At 42.9% G+C, this 20761-nt stretch overlaps 2 protein-coding genes across 2 annotated transcripts in view; one reads left to right on the top strand and one right to left on the bottom strand.

Moving 5' to 3' along the window:
- Positions 1-8875, top strand: part of LOC147904524 (fimbrin-2-like) — a 28092-nt gene extending 19217 nt beyond the window's left edge. The window contains exons 10-14 of the mRNA XM_087387047.1: positions 7528-7727; positions 7844-7995; positions 8077-8173; positions 8262-8353; positions 8490-8875. Of these exons, the coding sequence (XP_087243173.1) occupies positions 7528-7727; positions 7844-7995; positions 8077-8173; positions 8262-8353; positions 8490-8618 (670 nt within the window). The 3' untranslated portion in view covers positions 8619-8875. The remainder of the gene's footprint in view (positions 1-7527; positions 7728-7843; positions 7996-8076; positions 8174-8261; positions 8354-8489) is intronic.
- Positions 8876-17484: 8609 nt separating this feature from the next.
- CYP716A1 (cytochrome P450, family 716, subfamily A, polypeptide 1) lies at positions 17485-20367 on the bottom strand. The gene is made up of 3 exons (XM_087387035.1): positions 19032-20367; positions 18765-18952; positions 17485-18340 (listed from the first exon to the last, which is right to left on the bottom strand). The coding sequence occupies exons 1-3, from the start codon at positions 20047-20049 to the stop codon at positions 18038-18040; spliced, it is 1509 nt and encodes a 502-aa protein (XP_087243161.1). The 5' UTR covers positions 20050-20367; the 3' UTR covers positions 17485-18037.
- Between the last annotated feature and the right edge of the window lie 394 nt (positions 20368-20761).

Here is a 20761-nt window from a genome sequence, read left to right as displayed (position 1 = left end):
TCTTCAAGACACTTGGGCTCATCAGCACGGATCACCTCTATCATCAAAGCGTAGTTGACCAAGTGTTCCTGCGCCCTTCTTTGCTCCTCTAATCTCTTGGACCGGTGGTGTTCGGATGGTTTCTCCTCAATGGCTTGAGGTTCTTTGCCGTCCAAAAGTTGCTTTATCCACTTCGGGAATGGCCGTTGCCGTTGTGGTTCTGCAGGCTCTTCTTCCTCTTCTTTATCTTGAATCCTCCCGCGGGAGTTCGGTCTGCTGTTGGTGGTTGTACTGGATGGATATCCTGGTCCTGGTTGTCTGGGAAGGAAGCATCCTCCTTCAATTGATGCGGCTGTTCTGAGAAGATCACATCGTGACTTACTATTACCTTCTTGGTAACAGGGTTATTGAGACGGTAACCCTTCGCCTCTTCACTGTAGCCCAAGAAAATACACTTCTGGCTCTTCGGTTCCATTTGGTCATGTTAGCATCAAGGACATGCACAAAACAATCACATCCAAAAACTCTGAAATGTGCAGCTGAAGGTTTCTTACCAGAAAAGGCCTGCAGTGGAGTCATCCCGTTCACAGCCTTCGTGTAGTACGATTCAGAATGTAAACTGTCGTGTTACATGCTTCAGCCCAGAAAGTCTTTGGCAAATCTTTCCCTTTCATCATACTCCTGCCCATTTTGCAGATGACGCGCATCTTGCGTTCTGCTACTCCATTTTGCTGTGATGTATGTGGCGGGGGTTTCTGCCTCTTGATCGCGTGACTTTTGCAGTAACTTTTGAATTTAGTTGATGTGAACTCTCCACCTCTGTCTGATCTCGATTTCTTCACCTTTCTCCCCGATTCTTTCTCGACCATTACATGCCATTCTTTGAACTTACTAAAAGCCTCGTCTTTAGTCTTCAGGAAGTATATCCATATTCTTCTATTGTAGTCGTCGATCAGCGTCATGAAGTAGTAGGAACCACCCAAAGCTTCCGTCTCCATCTTTCCGCAGAGGTCCGTGTGAACGAGCTCTAGAGGAGCCTTTGCTCTGCTGCTTTCTTTAGGAAAGGGCTGCCGATGCTGCTTGCCCATCATGCAAGCTTCACATACATCGGGCAGATCTGTAATTTTTGGTAGGTTTGCAATCATTCCACTTTTATGCATCTCCTTTAAAGAACTAAGGTTTAGATGATCAAACCTCTCATGCCACAGCTTAGTGTTCTTCACATCGGATCAAGCACTGAAAGCTGAGAGTTCGTAGATGTTGTTGCGCCGTGTACCTTTACCAACGACCTTCCCTTGAAGATCCAAAATCCGTGCGCCATTCTTATCGAAGTGAACTTTGAGGTCCCGATCTGTGATCGCAGAAACGGACAACAAGTTCCTCTTGATATCTGGCACATAAAGAACATCGGACAACTGTTTTATAACTCCATCCGACTTGAGAGCAATCGTACCTTTTCCTTTTGCTGGACATTTTGCATCATTGCCGACTGCTACTAGGATGTCATTCCCTACCGGTTGTAGAGAGGTATACCAATCCTTCCGACTAGTCATGTGGTGCGATGCACCACTGTCAATAATCCAAGGTTCATCCGCAGTTACATGAACTGTCTCCGTGCAAATCTCCTCAATTGCTACGAACAGCTCTACTGGTACTGCCTGCGCGCTGTTGTTGGACTCTTTCTTTACTCCGTTCTTCTCAATTGTAATCTTCTTTCGGCACTCATTCTGCTTGTGCCCTGCCTTGTTGCAATAGAAGCACTTGATCTTCTTCTTTCTTTTTTTATCATCAGAAGAAGATGGGTTACTAGAGTCCTTACCCTTACCTTTCTTTGATCTATCTTAGAAAGCCGAATCTTCTCCAATCCTCGTCTTTTGATGCATCTCCTCCTCCAGAAGCATCGCGTTGAAATCCTCAAAGTTGAGGGGTGGATTTTTGTTCTGCGTATTCAGCGCTGTAACAAGACCCTAGTACTTTGGTGGGAGAATCCGTATGCACCTTTGTGCTAGATTCTCGTTGGTGATGATGATGTCAATCGCAGTCATTTGATCGCGCAGATTCTTCACCCTGGTGATGAACTTCTCCGTTGCTTCAGACTCAGACAGTTTCTCGTTCGCGAGTTGAGTCTCCAGATTCTGAATCCGCGTCTGATTCGTGGTCTCGTACTGATTTTTCAAGACCGTCCATGCCTCCTTCGCTGTGGTGACATGTTGAATTAACGCCATGACAGAGTCACTTACACTGCAGACAATAGAACACAGCGCATCTGCATTTCTTCTTGTCCACGCGAGAATCTCAGTAGCAGTTGGTACTATCTGTTGTGCTGCATTGGCCGGATTCGGTCTCGGAACCGGCTTCAGGTCCACCCCAGTAGCAGTATTCCAAAGCTCGTATGCGCTTAGGATGGTCTTCATTTTGAACTTCCAGAGTGGATAGTTAGTGCTGTCCAACTTTTCGCTTTCGCCGAACGGTGGGATTCGCAGTCTTGCGGGCTGGGCCATCTCTCACAATCTGCTCGCAAATAGAAACACACTACCAAATCTCCTTGCTAGAGTCCATGCTCTGATACCATGTAAGAAAACAATACAACGTATGTGCTCAACAGATAACAGGATCTCGTATGCAAGAGAGAAAAGCAGATAGTATGGAGAATAAAAAATTTAATTACTGTAAAACTGATACAATAGGTGGTGCTACCTCTCAGCCGTGCGCTCCTGTGTTAGGAGCTTCGATGGCGTGCTGGAAACAGTAGAGGACGGAGGCTGGATGCTAAGGAATCAGGGTTGCTGTAGCCAGTGATGAAATAGGCTTCATGGGCTTGCTCTTATATAGCCACCACTAGTAGTCCGTTAGACCCAATTGGGTGACCGACCCAGTCCACCCAAAACGGTCGACTGGGGGTCGGTCCCGAAATAGGCCACCGACCACACAATAGAACCGGTGCGCAAAACCGGTGCGCAAAATAGAGCCATCCGGGATCATCTGGGGCTCCAAATGGGCCCCGCAACCCGAGAGTGGGCTGCCCCGAGAAATGCTTCGTCTACCCTTTGTGTGGTCAGTCATGGGATGCCTTCCCGCACTTGCATGTAGCCTAGTTGGCAGTGTGCCAACTCCGTCCAGCCATCAGGCCACACATGGTCCCCATCTGGTGTCCAAACTAGGACCTACTGGATAACCGAGCTACTCAAATGCCTTCTCCTCATATGGGGGGCTTACAAGTAGAGTTAGCTGGTTCTCGCGTAGTTACACGAGAGTGGAGCATTGATATCTAACAGTTACAGCCTTTTCAAATTTGAGGACAAATTTCTATTTGAGGAGGGAGGATTGTAACAGAGGGTTACTTTTTACTTAGGCTAAAAGTTAGTAGAAAGGCCTTTATTGGCTTGTAAGTGTTTTCTTCTTTTTTTAGGGGATACCATAAGTTGCCACGTGGCATCCTAGGAGGTAATCCCATAACCATACCTATATAAGGGCTCTAGTTGTACTTGGCAAGACATTCATGACTTGTACTTCATTACTTAAATATAATATACAGCAAGAGTTCAATACTCAGCTGAATTCTAAAAAGGATTGACTTCCTCTTGTCCTTGTGCAGCCCCTCACAGAGCCCAAAGATCGAGCCCATGATCTTCCTCTCCTACCTTTTTCCTAAAACATAAGGTACTTCACTACTCTAACTTTCCTGCATATTCTACCAAATTTAGGGGAGTTTACTATCAGTTAGGAGCAATCTTGTTGCAAATTTCTTCAGGGAAATTGCATCCAAAAGAGGGCAAATTAAATGAAACCCTAAAAAATGCATGAAATTGTAGTTCAAAACCAAAAGCCCCAAATTTTGGGGTGAAATTGAGCAAATGTCACTTAAATTTCATGTCCCCTGTGTAGAAGCCCTGAACTTCCACCTGTTGCAAAGGAATGCCTGCTAGAGTCCACAGCCAAACAATGGCTCAATGCATGAATGCCTGCAAATAGACCTTGCCAAAAAACACCTGCAAATGTGTATGGACACCTTCAGTGTGCATCGAGCAAGAGCAGGGAGAATCCGCTCTGATACCAAATGTGAACAAAATGAGAGCAAGATTGAGAGTAAGCTGAACGTAAGTCTGCTGAATAGTGGACTGAAATGAAGTAAGTACAAAAGAGAAGTGGGGTTTTGTCAAAGTGACAAAACCTTATCTTTTCCACTAACCGTAGCGAGGGATTAGATTGTGGTTAGGGGGAAAAACCTCAAAGAGGGAAAAGTGCCCCTAACCTAGTTATTAGATTACATTGGCCATTGCCTAGAATATGATAGTAATTCTAACAAAAACAACCATTTCACGTGGTTCGCTTTGATGGTCTTCTTGAGGGAATAAATGAGCTTGCTTGCTGAACTCATCAATTATGGTTCAAATCCCATCATTTCCATTCTTTGACCTAGGAAGATCAAAGATAAGTCCATGGCTATATCTTACCATGGAGCTTGGGGCATTGGAAATGGCATCAAAAGACCAGGGTCTTTTGTCTATCATACTTGAGTTTCTGATAGGTAAGACAGCTTGTGGATATCCTTCCGCATACCTAGCCAGAGAAATTACTTTAGGGTGGTGCATGAGACTCCTCTAAGACTCGATCCTCGTATCTCAGGCAACACATAGATGATCATCCTTCATTAGATACCTTTCTCTGAGGGAGTACTGGCTGGATGATTGGCCTTCTTGTATGTTCTTCATGATTCTTGAAATACGAGTCCCATAGATAGTGCTCTTTCATGTCCTCAAGGTCTCTATTATAGGCTATTGTGATGATTTGGAAATGGAACATGGATAGAAAATTTTCCCATCTCATGTGCTTTTCTGGGAACTTAGTTTGGGTCAAGAAATATCCGAGACTTTGAATAAAAGCGTGAGCGATGTTGACTTTCAGCAAGATATGTTGCAATTTGCAAAGGAGACCCTTTGTAGAGCTCAAGATAGGAGCTTGGTTTTATGTGAATCATAGGCGCTTACCTCCTGTATTTGCAGATGGGCTAGTTTGTCTATCTTAGAATCCCAAACATGGGAATTACCTATAGATGTGGAGGTACATCTCTATTTTCATATAGGCCGCCTAAAGAAGAAATTAGGTGCAATTGACAACTTGGTTTCAGCAGAAAGAAAGAAAGAAATGAAGTTATTATAGTCTACGGAAGACAGATGGGTCTATGAGACTAGTAGGAAACTTGATACAACAAGCGTAAAGGGTGGGGCTACTAAACGAGCACCATCACCCATGCTGAATGCTAACTCCTAAGTGGTACATTGTCATATCATCATTAATGACATCATCATCATAATCACAATCCTCATCAATCAATCGATCAATCCACATCACGAGGCCATGCCGGCTTTGGCTAGTACAATGATGGGGTATGGTCGAAATGATGGATTCTATTTTTAGGGGCACTACATCCCATGTACACGTGATGTCAGAGTCTGAGGTCAAAATGCGAAGTTGCAATCAACACAATTGTACGAGGGTGCTAGGATGTCTAAACTACGTGCTTGTCTGTGGGTGTTGCCTGTCTTGCTCTCCTAGCAATGGCTCTTCGCCTAACTAAGGCTAATGTAACACCGGTGGGTCGTGTCCTAGGTCTGAACAAGGATGGGAGGTCACCCAATGTAATCTCCGTGCCCGTCTGTTGTGGAGTATGGCGTGCCTTGGGCTCCGGATCCCTACTACATTTGCCATTGGTGATTGTGTGGCTCGTACGATATGATTGGAAGAACTCCGTGATCATGCTGTGAGAAGAGTCGGGCGGCGTATTTGAGGCTTGTCTCTGTATCTTGAGTAAGTGCTCTCTATGTCGAGCTGCCTCATGAATGAAAGCTGCAAAACCTCCCTGGTCTGGTTACGAAAGGAATCTGGAGAGGGGCTCAAAGCTGTCTCTTTAGTCTCTAAAGAGACAATGATAGCAACCACGGATCTCGTAGTACATGGGGCATCTGAGTGCGAAGTGCTCCTTTGACTTAACCTCCTGCCGATCGCATGTGTACATCAGTGGCGCTCCTTGGGTATCTCCTCAGCTTGTCCGCTCTCGCTACGGAGTCAGTGTGATGATACTTGAAACTGCCCGATGGAGATCCTCAATGAGTGCGGTAAGATGTGTTGGTTTATATTTCCCAAGAACCAGAAACAATTTTGGGTTATGGAGAGACGTTTCAGAAATAGGGTGGTCCTTGAACTTACCAAATGGAAGAAAAGGTCTCGTCATGAAAAGTCTTGGAAGAGTGTCACGTTTGTGGAGCTTGATTCCCTAGCCCAATACTTCCTAGTATAGGCTGTTTTTTGGTGGGAGAGATGTCATGACCCCAAGGTTGTCATAGCATGAGCTGGCATTAACAATGGGTTTAGGTCTAGTATTCCTAATGTGTGGGTGCCTTTAGGATAGGGACACCCCTAGGTGAGTATATATGTGAGTTGTGGGCTCATTGATAGGAATCCATATGGATGGACTCTTTGGGATACTGGGACCTTGAGCAGGCCTATGCCTAGTCTAGCTTGACACCTGGACTGGTGGACTCCTGTGGTATGGGACACTGGGATTGTGGCCATGGACATGTGTTTGGCCAACCTTAGTCTCAGAGGGTGATCCTTTATAGTGGATGTATGGTTGGGTGGTGAGCTCACCAGCTCCACCAATTTGGTCTCGTAACCTATGGTTGTTTCGGAAGTCTTGATGTCCAAGTAGAACTCGGACTACACTGTAGCTAACCCTTGCCTTGGTTGCTTGTTTCATACTGTCTCCCTAACTTTGTCCTCTAGACAGAGCTCAGGTCTTTGGCGAGAGGGAGAGACTGAGTCCTGATGCATGCCTTGACACTCAGATATCATCATCTTGTAGGATGGAGAGATCAGCTCAATGGGGAATGCATGTCATCCCTCTGTCAACCAAGCTGCCATGCCCCAAGTGAAGTCCCACTGGGTATGTCACGTCCTTGCCACAATCCTGAGAGAGCATTTGCCAGATCCTCCAAGCTGGTGGACAGCTCCATAGACAGTGAGTTATTGTTTCAAGGTGCACGACATCACAACAGTGACCGATGCTCAGTCCTCCATTAGTCGAATGGAGACATCTCCTAAACCTTCCTCCAGTGTGTATGTATCTCCCTTCCTCCTTCAAGACATGACACTCCTGGTTTGTAAGCGAATCTTTGGTTCTGTGACCTGAAGAAGCACGCTGGTGTGTCTTTCAGAGAGAGACTGGTTCTGAAGTTTAACTATCGATTGGACCTTGATCACTGTTTAAAGCTTTCTTATCTTCTCTTACAGTGGGACATGAGTTTCTTGAAGTTGTCCTGTGTACAAATCGTTTTGGGAGGTTTATATCTAAAGTCACAAATGTTCCGAGGATTTGGTTTATGGAAATGATCTCTAATTAGTTTGAAGCAAGTCTCGTCTACAATGTTAACCTTCCCAATTGAGGCAGGATGCTCAACTGAATAGACATGTCACTTTCAACTTTCAAATCTTCTAAAAGATTTGCAGCCATGGATGATGGGACTATGTTAAAAGTACTTCTCTTTGCAGATGGGTATTACTCGAAGTTCTGGACAAGGTGGTGCCAGGTATAGTAAATTGGAAGGCTGCAAACAGGCCCCCCATCAAACTTCCATTCAGGAAAGTTGAAAATTGCAATCAAGTTATCAACATTGGCAAGCTGTTGAAGCTCTCCGTTGTGAATATTGCTGGGAACGACATAGTACAAGGGAATAGAAAGCTTATCCTTGGTAACAATGTGACTTCTGCTTCATCTCATGCTGAAAATGTGGATCAGCATTCTTTGTCTTGGATTATATCGTCCATGTTGTGGTCAGTTCTCTGAAGATGTCTACACTTCTTTCAGCATATTTGTGGCAATTAATGCGATACAACATGCTTCATCTGCTGAAAACCATCAAGTACAAGGGTAAAGAGGTCTCTGATGCCGATATCTTGGAGTGGGCAAATGTGAAGGTCAAGGCATCAGGGAAGACAAACCGTGCTGAAAGCTTTAAGGTGACTCCCCAGTATAGTGAAGATAACTTATTGTGGTGGTGGTTTTTTTCCATAATTATCACTGATGTGCTCTATTTGCAGGATAAGGCCTTGTCAAGTAGTCTCTTTTTCCTTGATCTGCTTTCAGCTGTTGAGCCAAGTGTCGTGAACTGGAATCTGGTAACAAAGGGAGAAACAGGTGAGTGCTTGTTAGAAAGCCATTTTATAAAGTTTATTTTAGTCCACTGACTTCCGGAAGACTTATAGACTCTTTTGGTCATGAGCAGAAGAGGAGAAAAAACAGAATGCTAATTATACTATCAGTGTAGCCAGAAAGCTTGGGTGCTCAGTATTTCTTTTATGGGATGACATTGTTGAGGTAAGCATATCACATTCGATTTTGAAGTCCCATTGTCATTTCTCTGCAGAAGTGCCTATGGTTTTCTTGTGCAAAGCAAGACCTTTATTGTACCAGTGAGATTTGAACATTAGTTATTAACTGTTTCTGGATACAGGTAAGGCCTAAAATGATGTTGACACTCACTGCAAGCATCATGCTTTGGAGTTTGACAAAGAGATGGAACAAAGCTGCTGCTGCTGCAGCTGTCTTGTCTTCTGAGAATGGGAAGGAGTCGTTGAGCTAGTTGTTTAATAAAACTAATAGGGGTCATTTTTGTGGGGGTATATTCTTTAAATTCTTTCTGGCTTGTTGAGAGGGAAGCAATGTCAACCTTTTGCGGCTCTGAAGATGTTGCATGGGATGGCCATTTTTATGTACATTGGTTTTGTGCTCGAGATCAGGATGTACAGAAGTTGAGGCCTTGAGCTTTGTATAATAGGTTTTTCTCCTATAGTAAAGTGCTCCAAGCTTGACTCACATGTTCAAATTCATGATAACATTGAATTAATGCCAATGTGGTCCTAACACAATATATTTTTTCTTAGTCTTCAAGGTCATTTTGTGTTCGGATGCCACAATTTGAGAAAGACATAAACCTGTTATTGAGAACGTTTTTAAAAACTGCGGGATGATGTGAATCTCATTAATCACATAAGTAGATTGGGTTATTAGTTAGGGTGTTAGCGGTATGATCCTTACGAGCTTGAGGATTGTAGAGAGGTGAAGATGGCCATCTCTCTCTCAGGATTGTAGAGAGGTGAAGATGGCCATCTCTCTCTCTCTCTCTCTCTCTCTCTCTCGCTCGCACATGCATGTGCACACGGACATGCACATTCGTAAGCGCACGCACTCGCACACTCAAAATTGATACGAACACTGATAGCAACACTAATATTATTATAGCCAAATGAATTTCACGCATTGGTGGAAAATAATAGTTGTTTTTTATTCTTTGAGTCGGTCATGGTAGAAATCTATTATGCCGTAGTGTAAGCTTGTTTAGTGCGCATAGTTTTACACCAAAGGATGATATGCTACCTCCTAATTATGCAAATGGAAGGATGGAGGTTAGATGGTGTCCGCCAATCACACTCGAAAAAGGGTAATTTGTTGCTTTCCATCACCCTCTAGCAAGAGCTGGATGCTCCTTGGTCAGTAGATCCTTGCTCCGAATTCTCCTATACGCATATTATCTTGTTCTACTTTCCTCCTTAGCAAAGGAGCTCTAGTGACACTCGGATGTGCTTCATACTTTTTGTGAAACATGGCTTGAAGGTCAGTCTGGTCTTTAACACATCCCAGACAGCCATGCGCAGAGAGCATGTCATACTAGATTGGTCCTTGGTGGAGGTGGTTGAATCTTATATATTCTTGGGATTTCTTTTCTCTGGCTTGATTTTCATGATACAACTAACTTTGCAGGCTTGACTGAGTAGGGGTACAATGTACTTACTAGACTTAAGCGATAGTACTTTCACTCTTATTTCTAGGATCCTTGGACCACGATCCTCTCTGTGTGGTTTGCCTACTAGCAAGTTTATATGGTAGCTGTTGTTGGGGGCCAAACCTATCAGTGACAGATTGGGCTCGAGTGGAGAGGCTTCAAGTTCTCTTGCTTTTATAGATGATATGTAGTAAACCCTTCAGTCCCACATCAGATAGTTTTGGTTGAATTCGGAGCGTTCCCATTGTAACTTAATGCAGTGTTCTATGTTATCACGTATCTCTACTATGTCTACAAGGCGATAAGGCTATCGTAGTTGGTACCATCCTCATCCATGGCTTTGGTAGTTGAGGGTGATTTGAGGTGCTTTAATGCAAGTACATGTAGATGGTTTGAGAGTCTAGGACTCCACATAGATTACCTCCCTCCCAGTATATCATTGATGTCCCTTTTGTCCCGCTCAAATATCGCGAGGTGAACATGGTTATTTGAGAGGATCTTTTATAGGTGCACACACTCAGGATTTGCTTGGCACCTCGTGAGCTTGTTTTGAAGCTCGGCTTTTTCAAGACCATTGCTTGTAGATCTCAACAGAAGTGATCCACTAGATATACTTATATCTATAGAGGTGATCCACTAGATACACATGGATATTGATTGGTCATTGGTTGTTTCATCATACTGGCTTCACATTGAGAGTGGATGGGCGAAGGGCATACCCGGAGAGGGTCGCATATGTACTAAGTGATCAATAAGAGATTGAATTGGAGAAGCATTTTGATTTCAAATCCTCTGTATACTATGAGATTAAAAGTCGCTACTACTACCTCTTTAGGGATACCTATCTAGTCTCTCGTCTTATCTAAATCAGAGATGCATGGTGACTTTCATCCACAACATCATTTGACACATGGAGCATTTTCTTAGGACATATAGGCGAGATCTCAAACTCCACATAGAGCATGATCAGGGTGGAGATACCACTCGCTAGTAAGGCTTAGGAAGACGAGGGACTCAAGGACCAGTGCAAGAGACATGGTAGACTCACCAGTGGGATGAGGTACGGATTAGACTAGGGGACCTTCTCAGTGGATCAGAGACGTGACTAATAGGGGTGACAATGGTACTTGTTCGTCGCAAGGCCATTGCTCGAAGCCCACATATGATCACATGTATCGACAGTTGTCAGCGCTCTATCATAGGTTTAGGCTTGATGTCTCCTCCAGCTTCCAAATGACCACACACTGATGCCAACCCCCACCTTCTTATGAGCTCATAGATTTCTCTTTGTGTCAGTATCGGTATGATTATGGCTCTTTTTTGTATTTGCCATGGCTGTTGATGCCTGCTTAAAGACTATCCTTTTAGCTCGTTGTATCACGTTTTTTCAGTCTCATAGACCAGCAATACTTAATAGTACATTGCCTTAAAAGACTACATACGCTAGTTTTGCCATTAGGGTCATCAAGGTCTAGGTCTCACATTTCTACTGCTAGGGAAAGGTCAAGTGAATTCCGAGTTGACGAGCTATAGGGTAGGAGAATTAAAGAACCGAGTTGGTAAGCTTAGTGTCAATAGATTACGAAGAGAGTTCATGTTAGCCGGTGGCAAAGTAAAACAACTGTTGGGAGTTGTGGGCTACTACAGGAGATTTATTCAAGTAACTCCAGACCAATGGCATCACCCGGTAGTGTGCTTGAAGACCAGGGTGTGGAATGTATAAAGTACTCGGATTACTCTTCAACCACTTCTTGACTTAAGTAATGGCTGACAAATGCTCGGAGAGACGAAGAAGATACACGGCCAGACGTGAAGAGTATCCAAGCCAAAGGCAGTGGTTACATCTGACCATGCGAAGTGGAAGACTTTGTTCCTAGCATCAACAACTATTCCTTGCTTGATTGAGCTCCCTTGATTAGTGATCATATTCCAACACGTGTTAGTGTCAATGGAGATGCATTGCGTTTGTGTGTGACCTCTACAATATTTACTACTTCCCATTATTGTCCATCTCTTGCACTTTCCTCCCAAGGGTTGCAAGATGGAGTTTGCATGCTCTGACTTCTTGCTCCTGCAAATAATATATATTCTCTTGTGGGTTGGACATGATCATCTGTCTGTATGTATTTGCATTGGGGGTGGGTGTCAATAGGGTTGCAATAGGTAAGTATGAGGGCTTACTAACTAGTGGTGAAGTGGCAAATATCTTCGGTTTGAGAGTCTTCACAATGGCATGCGTAAAATTGAGTACCCCTATGCTAAAGGTAATCCCCAAGTTGGGCCAAGAGTTTAACCCAACCTAGTGTGACTTCCTAAACTTAGGGGCTGGGGTGAAATGAATTGAACTGAGAACTGGGCAATTTGGAGTAAAAACATGGCAACTATCTTGATATGGAAGTCAAAGAGCAGGAAACTAGAGCACAAAATAGGACGATCTTCTACATTGGGGTTGAAAGACATAGATGGATGCCTTCATGATGATGAGGAGAAAGACACAGACGACATAATCACATGTCTTAAGAAGGAAGTACCACATGTTGAATGGACGAAAATACTATATGCAATATCAACCAAGACACACAAGCAAAAGTTTTCTTTAGAGAAAGACTAGCAACAGTTAAGATCCTTAGACAAACACATAAGTTGAAGGGTACAAACATCCTTAGACAAACACAAAAGTTAAGGGAGGGTAGCAAGAGTTAAGACCCTCAGACAAAGACATAATTTAAAGGGTACAAAGATTTAAATATCTAAGGAGCTTACTCCTATCTAGCTCAAACAAAGAAACACTGAACTCACCATAGTAAAGGAAGCATGCAAAGCATGCAAATGGGTGATTTATCGAGATGGGCAAGTGCATTGATTAAGGGCTTCAAATCCAAACCCACATACTGTTAGACTTAAATTGATGTCACAAGGCCATCGTATGATAGTACTAGAATGTAGCTATGACCTATAATAACTCGGGAGGAGTTGAGCCTTGTGTGCACTCCCCACATTTTTTGGCTATCTAGATCTAGTGAGCCACTTTTTGGTTTTTGTACTATGTCTCATAAATCTGTGAGGTCTTTTGCATACGTTAATACATCTTTCTTTCTTTCTATTGCCACCTTCAATACATCAAGAAAAGGACAATTTGTTGCCATCCACCATCTTTATTACATTCGAAAAAGGACGATTTTGTTGCCCTCAACCTCTCTCTCTCTCTCTCTCTCCCCCCCCCCCACGCCCCGCCTTTTCTTCCATGCCTTCTTCCTCTTCCCTTCCCTCATCTTTTTCCCTGACACTTGTGGCCTCTTCTCCTTTATCCTCTTACTGGACTTGCCCATCCAAACTCTTCCTTCTCTTCTTCCACCTCTTCCTTGACAACCCCTCTTACCTCCTCACCCAATTCTCCCTCTCCTCATTCCTTGACAATTCTCCCTCTCCTCATTCCTATAGTTGTTGTGATCCTCTAGGTTGCAATTCAACTTCCCCAATCGATCAAAATCAATTCTCGCATCACTCAGCTTCAATGTCTAGTCATTTTGAGTTGCATTAGAACTTGAGTATCTAAGAGGTGCCCTACCTTGTGTTGCTTAGATGTGACATCATGGGTTAGAACTTGCCTCTCATTTGTTATTGTGGTATTTTAAACTTTGGTGTTTTCCTTCTATGTTTTGTTACACCATGTCAAACAAAGATTTCTGAGCTACTCACCATTATTGTTTATTCTACCGTGGTTTTATTGCTCAGTATTGGTATTATGTAGCTTGCTTTGCGTTCACAAGATGCATCATCGATACAAAGCAACACTTCTCCGTCATCCTATTCAATTAACTGCAATGAATTCCTTAATAAAATTGATCTTGTTAAGGCGATGTTGGACAGTTGAGAATTGCACAAGTTTTCGTGAGCCTTCACTTTGAAAATATTTCAGAAGCTTGGTTTTGTGAGTTCAACTAGGTGGCTCCAATCGATGCAATATTTATATTATTCTTTCATAAGCATCTGATCATGAGCATGGCCCTTTTGGATGTACACTTTCTCGTGCTAAAATTTTAAGCACATTGCTCTCTCCATCTTGCGCTTTATTTATGGAATAGCCATCTGGTTTTTGTTTTCTACCTTGATTGAATTTGGAATTGATGTGAAGGTCATTGGAGAATGTCATCAATTGTAAAACTGGATCATCTCCTTGTTTTACGATTGTAAACATTGAAAATGCAAGAAAAGAAGGATTTATAATTGATGAATCTGTCACAATGTAGCAAAATACATTGTGCTTTCCCTACTTGCACAAATCCCATCTCTTCTAGTACTTGGAGGTGACAAAGCTTTCAATGATGGCAACAGTCATGTTTTTGGGTCTATGTCAAGATACAAGGCTAACAATGGTTTACTACTTGGATAAGTGACCTCCTCCTGCTCTCATCACAAAAAGTGCTCTACTTCATGGAAAAATGAGTAGATTTTTCTTGTTCCTTTGCTGCTCTTCATCCCAAGGCGTTTGTGTTGGCAAATGCAAGGGATTATTATTATCTATACAATATGGGCTCTTGATGACTAATAATACAACACGAGCTCTTTATGAGACTAATAATATCTCGTTTATGTTGGCAAGTAGACCAAGGGTTTTGGACCTCTCATAAAGATGTTACCTTGATAACGAAGGAGGAGGAGTGTTGACACTTAACGAAGTGTCATACGATATTCAAGCACTAGATTGTATTGTTTATGGGATGGTGGCAAATAGGAACTCCTCCCATTTGGATTTATGAAGTGGAAGGTAACCATTGGCTTTACCTAGTCTACAACCACCCTCTACCACTTACCCATCTGGATTTAGGTGTTGTATTTTGGAATCGCTTCCATGGTTGGATGCATGTAACAGGTCTCGACTTTAGAGTATACTAGAAATCATGTTGCTCAAAACTAAAATTTTAAATATTTGTAACATCCTTTTACATGTATATTAAAAATGTTTGCGAAATCTTTCTTTGAAGCTACCACCTATTTGCAAAGGTAAACTTTCTAGATCTTGAAATACACACGCATGCGTGATTATGTAATCTCCAATTTTAATAAGAAAATGGACTGTAGGTGTTAACTAGTTACTAGAAATGAACTCTGGGAAACAAATCTTACTGATTTCAGTTCCTTCCTTTTTTCACTAATATGAATTTTTGATACAAGGAAGCAGTTGAGTCGATTGCACATGTATTGTTCTATTGGTGTACTAGCCTACATTTCTATTATATTTGTTTATACACTTACCAAGTCCCAGAGGAGAGCTCTCCTCCTTGGGCAAAGAGGTAAGATTATTTCCAACTGGAGAGGAACTTAGGCCTCTTGCAAAAGAACAGCTAGGATGGAGTATGCTTTGATTGGACTAGAACCCGACTGGTTAGCTTTATAATGGAAGGTTCTTTGTTGGTGATCAAATTTGATCCTTTGTCCATGTAGAGAAAAGCTATGCGGTGATAGGCTACTATAGTAGCCTCTATAATTGATACTTGATTTGGTTTTATGTTCGATGTTGAAAACCATTGTGAGAAGAACCTCAATGGGTTACCACTATGTGTACTCTTTCTTAGTCATCATTGAAGAGTGGGCCCCACACTTGAAAAAGTAGGAGCCCACTCCCTATTTTTTCACTCTTTTTCTCTCCTAAGCCCTCTCATTTGCTCTCTTTTCCCTTCTCCTTTTCTCTCCTTTCTCATTTCCAATCTTGATTCATAGAAGTGCCGTGACTTGTTTATACACGCATAAGAAAAACCCTTTCCCACCTTTCATGTTCATGAATGGTCTCGCTTTAGGGATATTGAAAACGCTAAAGTCTTTGTTATGTTTAATCAACAGAGTTTTCCAATGCTATTTTCCACTAGATTAATGGACTGCCCAAACCCTCGGTAGTCTTCACTAAACCCGAGAGTCTTCCAAAGAGTTCACGTGAAGGACATAATGGCTTGTGTGGACATCGTCAAGGATCATGGGTACATCATCCATGAAGAGTATCAATACATAGAAGAGGATGTACAAGAGGAGGTCACAAGTGATCCCCCTAGCAATGTCAAAGCAAGCGACAATAAAGTAGAGTAGTAGTCTTTTTATTTCAAAATATACATGACAATGTCTTTTTTGGAGACCAATTTTGTTTACAGATATAAATAATTTTGGACGTTTAAAGAAAAATATTTTTACTTTTATTATTATTTTCTAGTGTTGAGTCAGATGGCATGTATATGATGAGAGAGTTTTAGGCACTTTTGTAATAATTTTTTTCAAAATTCCACATCATCGATATTTTTATTGGGCACTAACATATATACTAGCCCTAGTACTGTTACGCCTCGATGAAAATTCTAACAAAAATATCAATAGATTTTTTCTAATAGATATATCGACGAAAATATCGACACTTCCCTGCTTTGGAAAACTATTTTTTAACTATGTTTTTCATTAAAAATTGTGTCGGAAAGCAACCAATACCTTGTAGCAAAATTGATAAGATACTTGGTTAAACTATTTTCTATAGCCCTATCGAGCTATGTTTTATTTAGTTCATGAAACCTATCCCAATATGCCAATGATTCCCCCCATTCAACCCAATTTAATGTGCAGTGGGGATATGACTAATCGTTGATGGAAGCCAATAGTAGATTAGTCAACTACCCTAACTCCTAGTCATTAGTTGAGGCAATATAGCTAAATTGAAGGAAGTGGAGTACCAGTAAGTATTTCATGGATTCAATCCCCTTGACTTCTAGCTTTAGTGTAGCCCATACTCTCCCTTTATATTGCACGAATGGAAGATTTGATTTGAGGGTAGGTCTATTCATTTCCCTTCTTGTCATAAGTTTTTTAAAAATAATAGCTTACTACTTCATGGAGTTTTTGATATTTGTAAGGGATAATTTTATGGATATGATCCTATAATTAACTTGCATGTGACTACAAGAATACTCCCTGAGTGATCTTGATAAACAACAAATATCACACTAGATGCTAGATTTTACTTTTAGTTCTTGTTAACATAGTACACTAGTTTTTTAAAATAAAAAGTATATTAATTTTGAATTTTGTAAGTAATACATTCTAGAAACCATATGTTAAAAGTTGTAGAACTACCATGAATAGTATTAGAGGTGAAGATGACATTGGTAAGTACACTAGTTTTCAAATGTTGTAAGTTCTTTGCAATGGCTAAATGGATAGATAGAGTTTTGTGATATGTGGATTGAATATGTTGGACAAGAGATTAGTTGTTTATCATTACGATATTTTTTTTGATTGAATTGTTTTCACATGTTGTATAGTTATGAGTTGATTCGACCATGAAAATTTCTTAACAATAATCTTGCTTAAAGTCACATTCCCATCGCTCACTCTTAACCATTAAATTTTTACATTCCAACTTCTTTCTCTTCATAATAGTCCTTAAAGTACCTATTTTGAAGGGGTTAAATTTACAAGGATGTTTTAGGGGCCGTTAGGCAATTTACCTTAACTAGACTCTTCAAATGCCAATAGGAATGCACAATTATGTGAACATGCTCTTAAGAGCCTTAACTAGTGCTCCCTAACTAGTTGTGGGAATAGGCCCTAAGAAAGATGTTCATGTCAACTCAAAACCTTTCCATTACCACATCATAGGAGAAAGGAGTACATATGAGTCTCATCTGGAAGAACAAAATGTTACACTTCAAAAAGTAGCTTGTGTACATCAGTGGATTTTGGTGGAGTCTGGTGTATTGCAACACTAGAAAATCATTTTATTGCAAGGTTTAAAAACAAGATGAATTTCATTCATGTGGCCTGTTCGAGATGGTGCACGAAAAAGGGGGAGAGAGAAGAAGAAGAGGAAGAAGGAGAGAGAGAGAGAGAGAGAGAGAGAGAGAGAGAGAGAGAGAGAGAGAGAGAGAGAGAGGCGGAGGATTTCAAGGGATAAAAAACTTATGCAAAAAACAAAGAACCGAATATTTGATTTTTCTATGTCAAGCCCAGACGGTTACTGAGCCCAATCCCATTGGGGCGGGAAAAAAAGAAAAGAAAAAAGAGGGAGAAGAAAACAAGAAGATATTCCAAGCTTCGAGGTGTGATCAAGCTTGTTCACGAGAAGGGTTGGAAGAGGAGAGGAGGAAGTGGTGTGATGGGTGGAGCGAGATTTCGAGCTTGTTTTTGTTGGGAGGAAAAAGAAGAAGAAGAAGAAGAAGAAGAAGAGATTGCAAGATGATAAGTTAAGGGTGGGGGCGTTTGGCAAGCCAAATGGGGAGGCCTTTTTTGGGGCAAGGCATTGGATCCACCGTTATTTCCTCCAAAGGATCTACCAATGTCCATTTGAAGCGCATAACCACATGATGCATCAATACCATCGCCTCCATCCTCGCAAATTCGTTCCCCGGACACATCCTCGGTCCCCCTCCGAATGGCACGAACGTGAACGGTGCTGGCCCCGCTCCCTCGAACCTCGCCGGATCAAACATCGTCGGATTCGGAAAGTATTTCGGATTCCTGTGCGTCGAATTTACCGTCCAGTAGATCTGCCCACATTTCAGCCATTCATTAAACCCTTACGACAGCATTTACCGTCTCCACTGTCCCCCACCACCCAACACTTTCGTCAGCCAGGCCCCGTTTGATCCCGTCACCTTTCCAACATGCGACGGAACAAAATTGTCTTATCTCACTCACAGCCGTCGTGCAGATCGAATCGACGCACCACTCAAATCGATTGTTCGGGGCAACGGAGAGAGAGAGAGAATAACATTGAGGATTCAGCAATTTTGAGTCTTGCCGTAACTTCTCAAATACTTGCGTCAACCCCGGTGTGTGAATCGTTGAAATCGACTTGTATCTCAAAGCTTAAGACATTCAATCGGTTAAACGCCGGCAATTCAATCAATCGATTTTTCAAGGCAACGGAGTTACGGAAAGCTTGAATCATCGAGCAATTAATGTGTTCACCTTCCACGTCTTGGGAATGGTAAATCCACCAAAATCGATGTCTTTGATCGCTACACGGAATGCTCCCTGCACCGGTGGCTGCAACCTTAGCGTCTCTTGCACCACTCGCCATGAAAGCTTCATCCGCTGAATGTCAGCCCAGCTCAATGGATCCTCCGGCCTCTTACCTGCTGCTATCTCCTTTTGCTCTACAAAACGAGAAGCGAAATCAATTAACAAAGTGTAGTCCTCCTGCAATTAAATTCATCCATGACTATCTCTAATTACCTTTCCACACTTCTTCGAGCACCGCCGGATTCTCCGACAGATACTTGCACACCATGGTCTTCGTCACCGTGCTCGTATCGTGGCCTGCGAACAACAACAACAGAATGTTGTCCTTCATATCCTCATCCGTTAGCGGCTTCCCGTTCTCATCCCTGAAACTTAGCAGGCACGACAGTAGATCTTGATCCGTGGTTGCCTTGCCGTTGGCCAAATCTCTCCGCCTCTCCTCTATCCATCCTTGGAACTGCTTGCGGAGCATGTTAGCTGCAGCGATGGCTTTTGAGTATCTTGTCCCCGGAAGTTTAATTGGCAATTGCAAGATGCCTTTCATCATTGTCGAGAACGGCTCTTCCAACATCTGCTGCTCCTCCTTCTCGTATCTGCTCATCAGAAGCTCGCACGCCAATTGAAAGGCAAAGCGCTTCATCAAAGGAAACACCATTACCTGCTCTTTACCTTCCCAATACTCGTCCAGAAACTTTCTTACGCTTGCGTCTGCCCTCGCCGTGTACATCTGCAGCGCCTCCGGTCTCAGAAATGTCATGGCAGCTTGCCTTATCCGTTTGGCCGGATCGCCTCTGAGGGCTATGAGCGAGCGAGAGCCCAAGACATCGATCACACTGCTGGGCCACGAGACGTTGACATACTTGTTCTCGTTGTTGAACACCATTTTGTTTCCTGAAGGATTGCAAGTCAACACAGTGGGATCCCCGATCAAGTTCGTTTTGAAGATCTCGCCGTGTTTAGCAACGCGAGAGTCCACGAATTCCCAAGACTTGTTCCGCTTTTGCGTTTGCAGAAAGTCAAGCGTTTCACCGATGAACGGCAAACCGTATCTGCCAGGAGGCAGGGGCTTGCCATGGCTAGGTTTCTTCGAGTATCGCCAGAGCTGCAGAACGAGGGTGAAAAGCACGATTCCCGCAGAGAGAAAGAGCGTTTCACGTCTCAGATTCCGCAGGTAACTATCTGTAAGCAGGAACCAGTGCTTGAATGTAATCTCGAGGCTGGGGAATGCCATATGGAGAAAACTTGTAGAACAGAGCGGAAGCAGCCGATGTAACAGAACTTAACTTATCTCTGTCTCTCTCTGTCTCTCTTTCTTTCTCGCTCTCGCTCGCGCGCGCAATCTCTCGACTCTTTCACTTGTTGACTCGCGTGCGCGCCCTTTCCCTCAGTTGCACTCTCGACTCTTTCATGGGTTGACTAATCACTCTCTCGACTCTTCGTTGCTCTCTCCACTCTTTCACTTGTTAACTGGCATGCGCGCTCTTTCCCTCAAGTCACTCTCGACTCTCTAAATGGTGCGCGCTCTTTCCCTCACTGTGCCCCCCCAGCTCTCTCTCTCTCTCTCTCTCTCTCACACACACACACAAACACACAAACACACACTCTGTGTCTGTTGGGGCCTCTTCTTCCACTCTGTTCACTCTCTCGGGTACTCTCTACACCCTCCAGGCCTTCCTCATAGTTGTTGGGCTCTATGGTGTATCTGGGTATGTGTGAATGATGGTCCATGGGCGTTCTAATAGAGATGGAAGGGTAAGATTCGCGAACTGCAGGCAGCGTCGTCGTAGAGGCGTTAGCATCCTGGAAGGAGGAAGCAGACAAAAAATGTCGATTGTTTGAGAGATCCCCGGATGGCCGTCCTGATACCGTGCAAAAATCCCCTCGCGTTTCATGCCTGCCAAATTTAAGGGTGGTTAAAGACAGACTTGTGGGCAGCTAAAAAA

Source organism: Dipteris shenzhenensis, chromosome 2 (genome assembly GCF_047967505.1).
Source record: "Dipteris shenzhenensis isolate YYH24624 ecotype China chromosome 2, Dip_SZ_1.0, whole genome shotgun sequence".
In the NCBI taxonomy this organism is placed as follows: Eukaryota; Viridiplantae; Streptophyta; class Polypodiopsida; order Gleicheniales; family Dipteridaceae; genus Dipteris; species Dipteris shenzhenensis.
This window is presented reverse-complemented; position numbering and strand designations above follow the sequence as displayed.

What these genes read in the sequence shown, in the direction of transcription:
- CYP716A1 (XM_087387035.1), bottom strand. Translation starts at nt 20,049, where the DNA reads ATGGCATTCCCCAGCCTCGAGATTACATTCAAGCACTGGTTCCTGCTT. An exon ending in GCTCGAAGAAGTGTGGAAAG is followed by an intron (nt 18,953 to 19,031) that starts GTAATTAGAGAT and finishes CTCGTTTTGTAG; the next exon opens with AGCAAAAGGAGATAGCAGCA. An exon ending in CCATTCCCAAGACGTGGAAG is followed by an intron (nt 18,341 to 18,764) that starts GTGAACACATTA and finishes AAATGTGGGCAG; the next exon opens with ATCTACTGGACGGTAAATTC.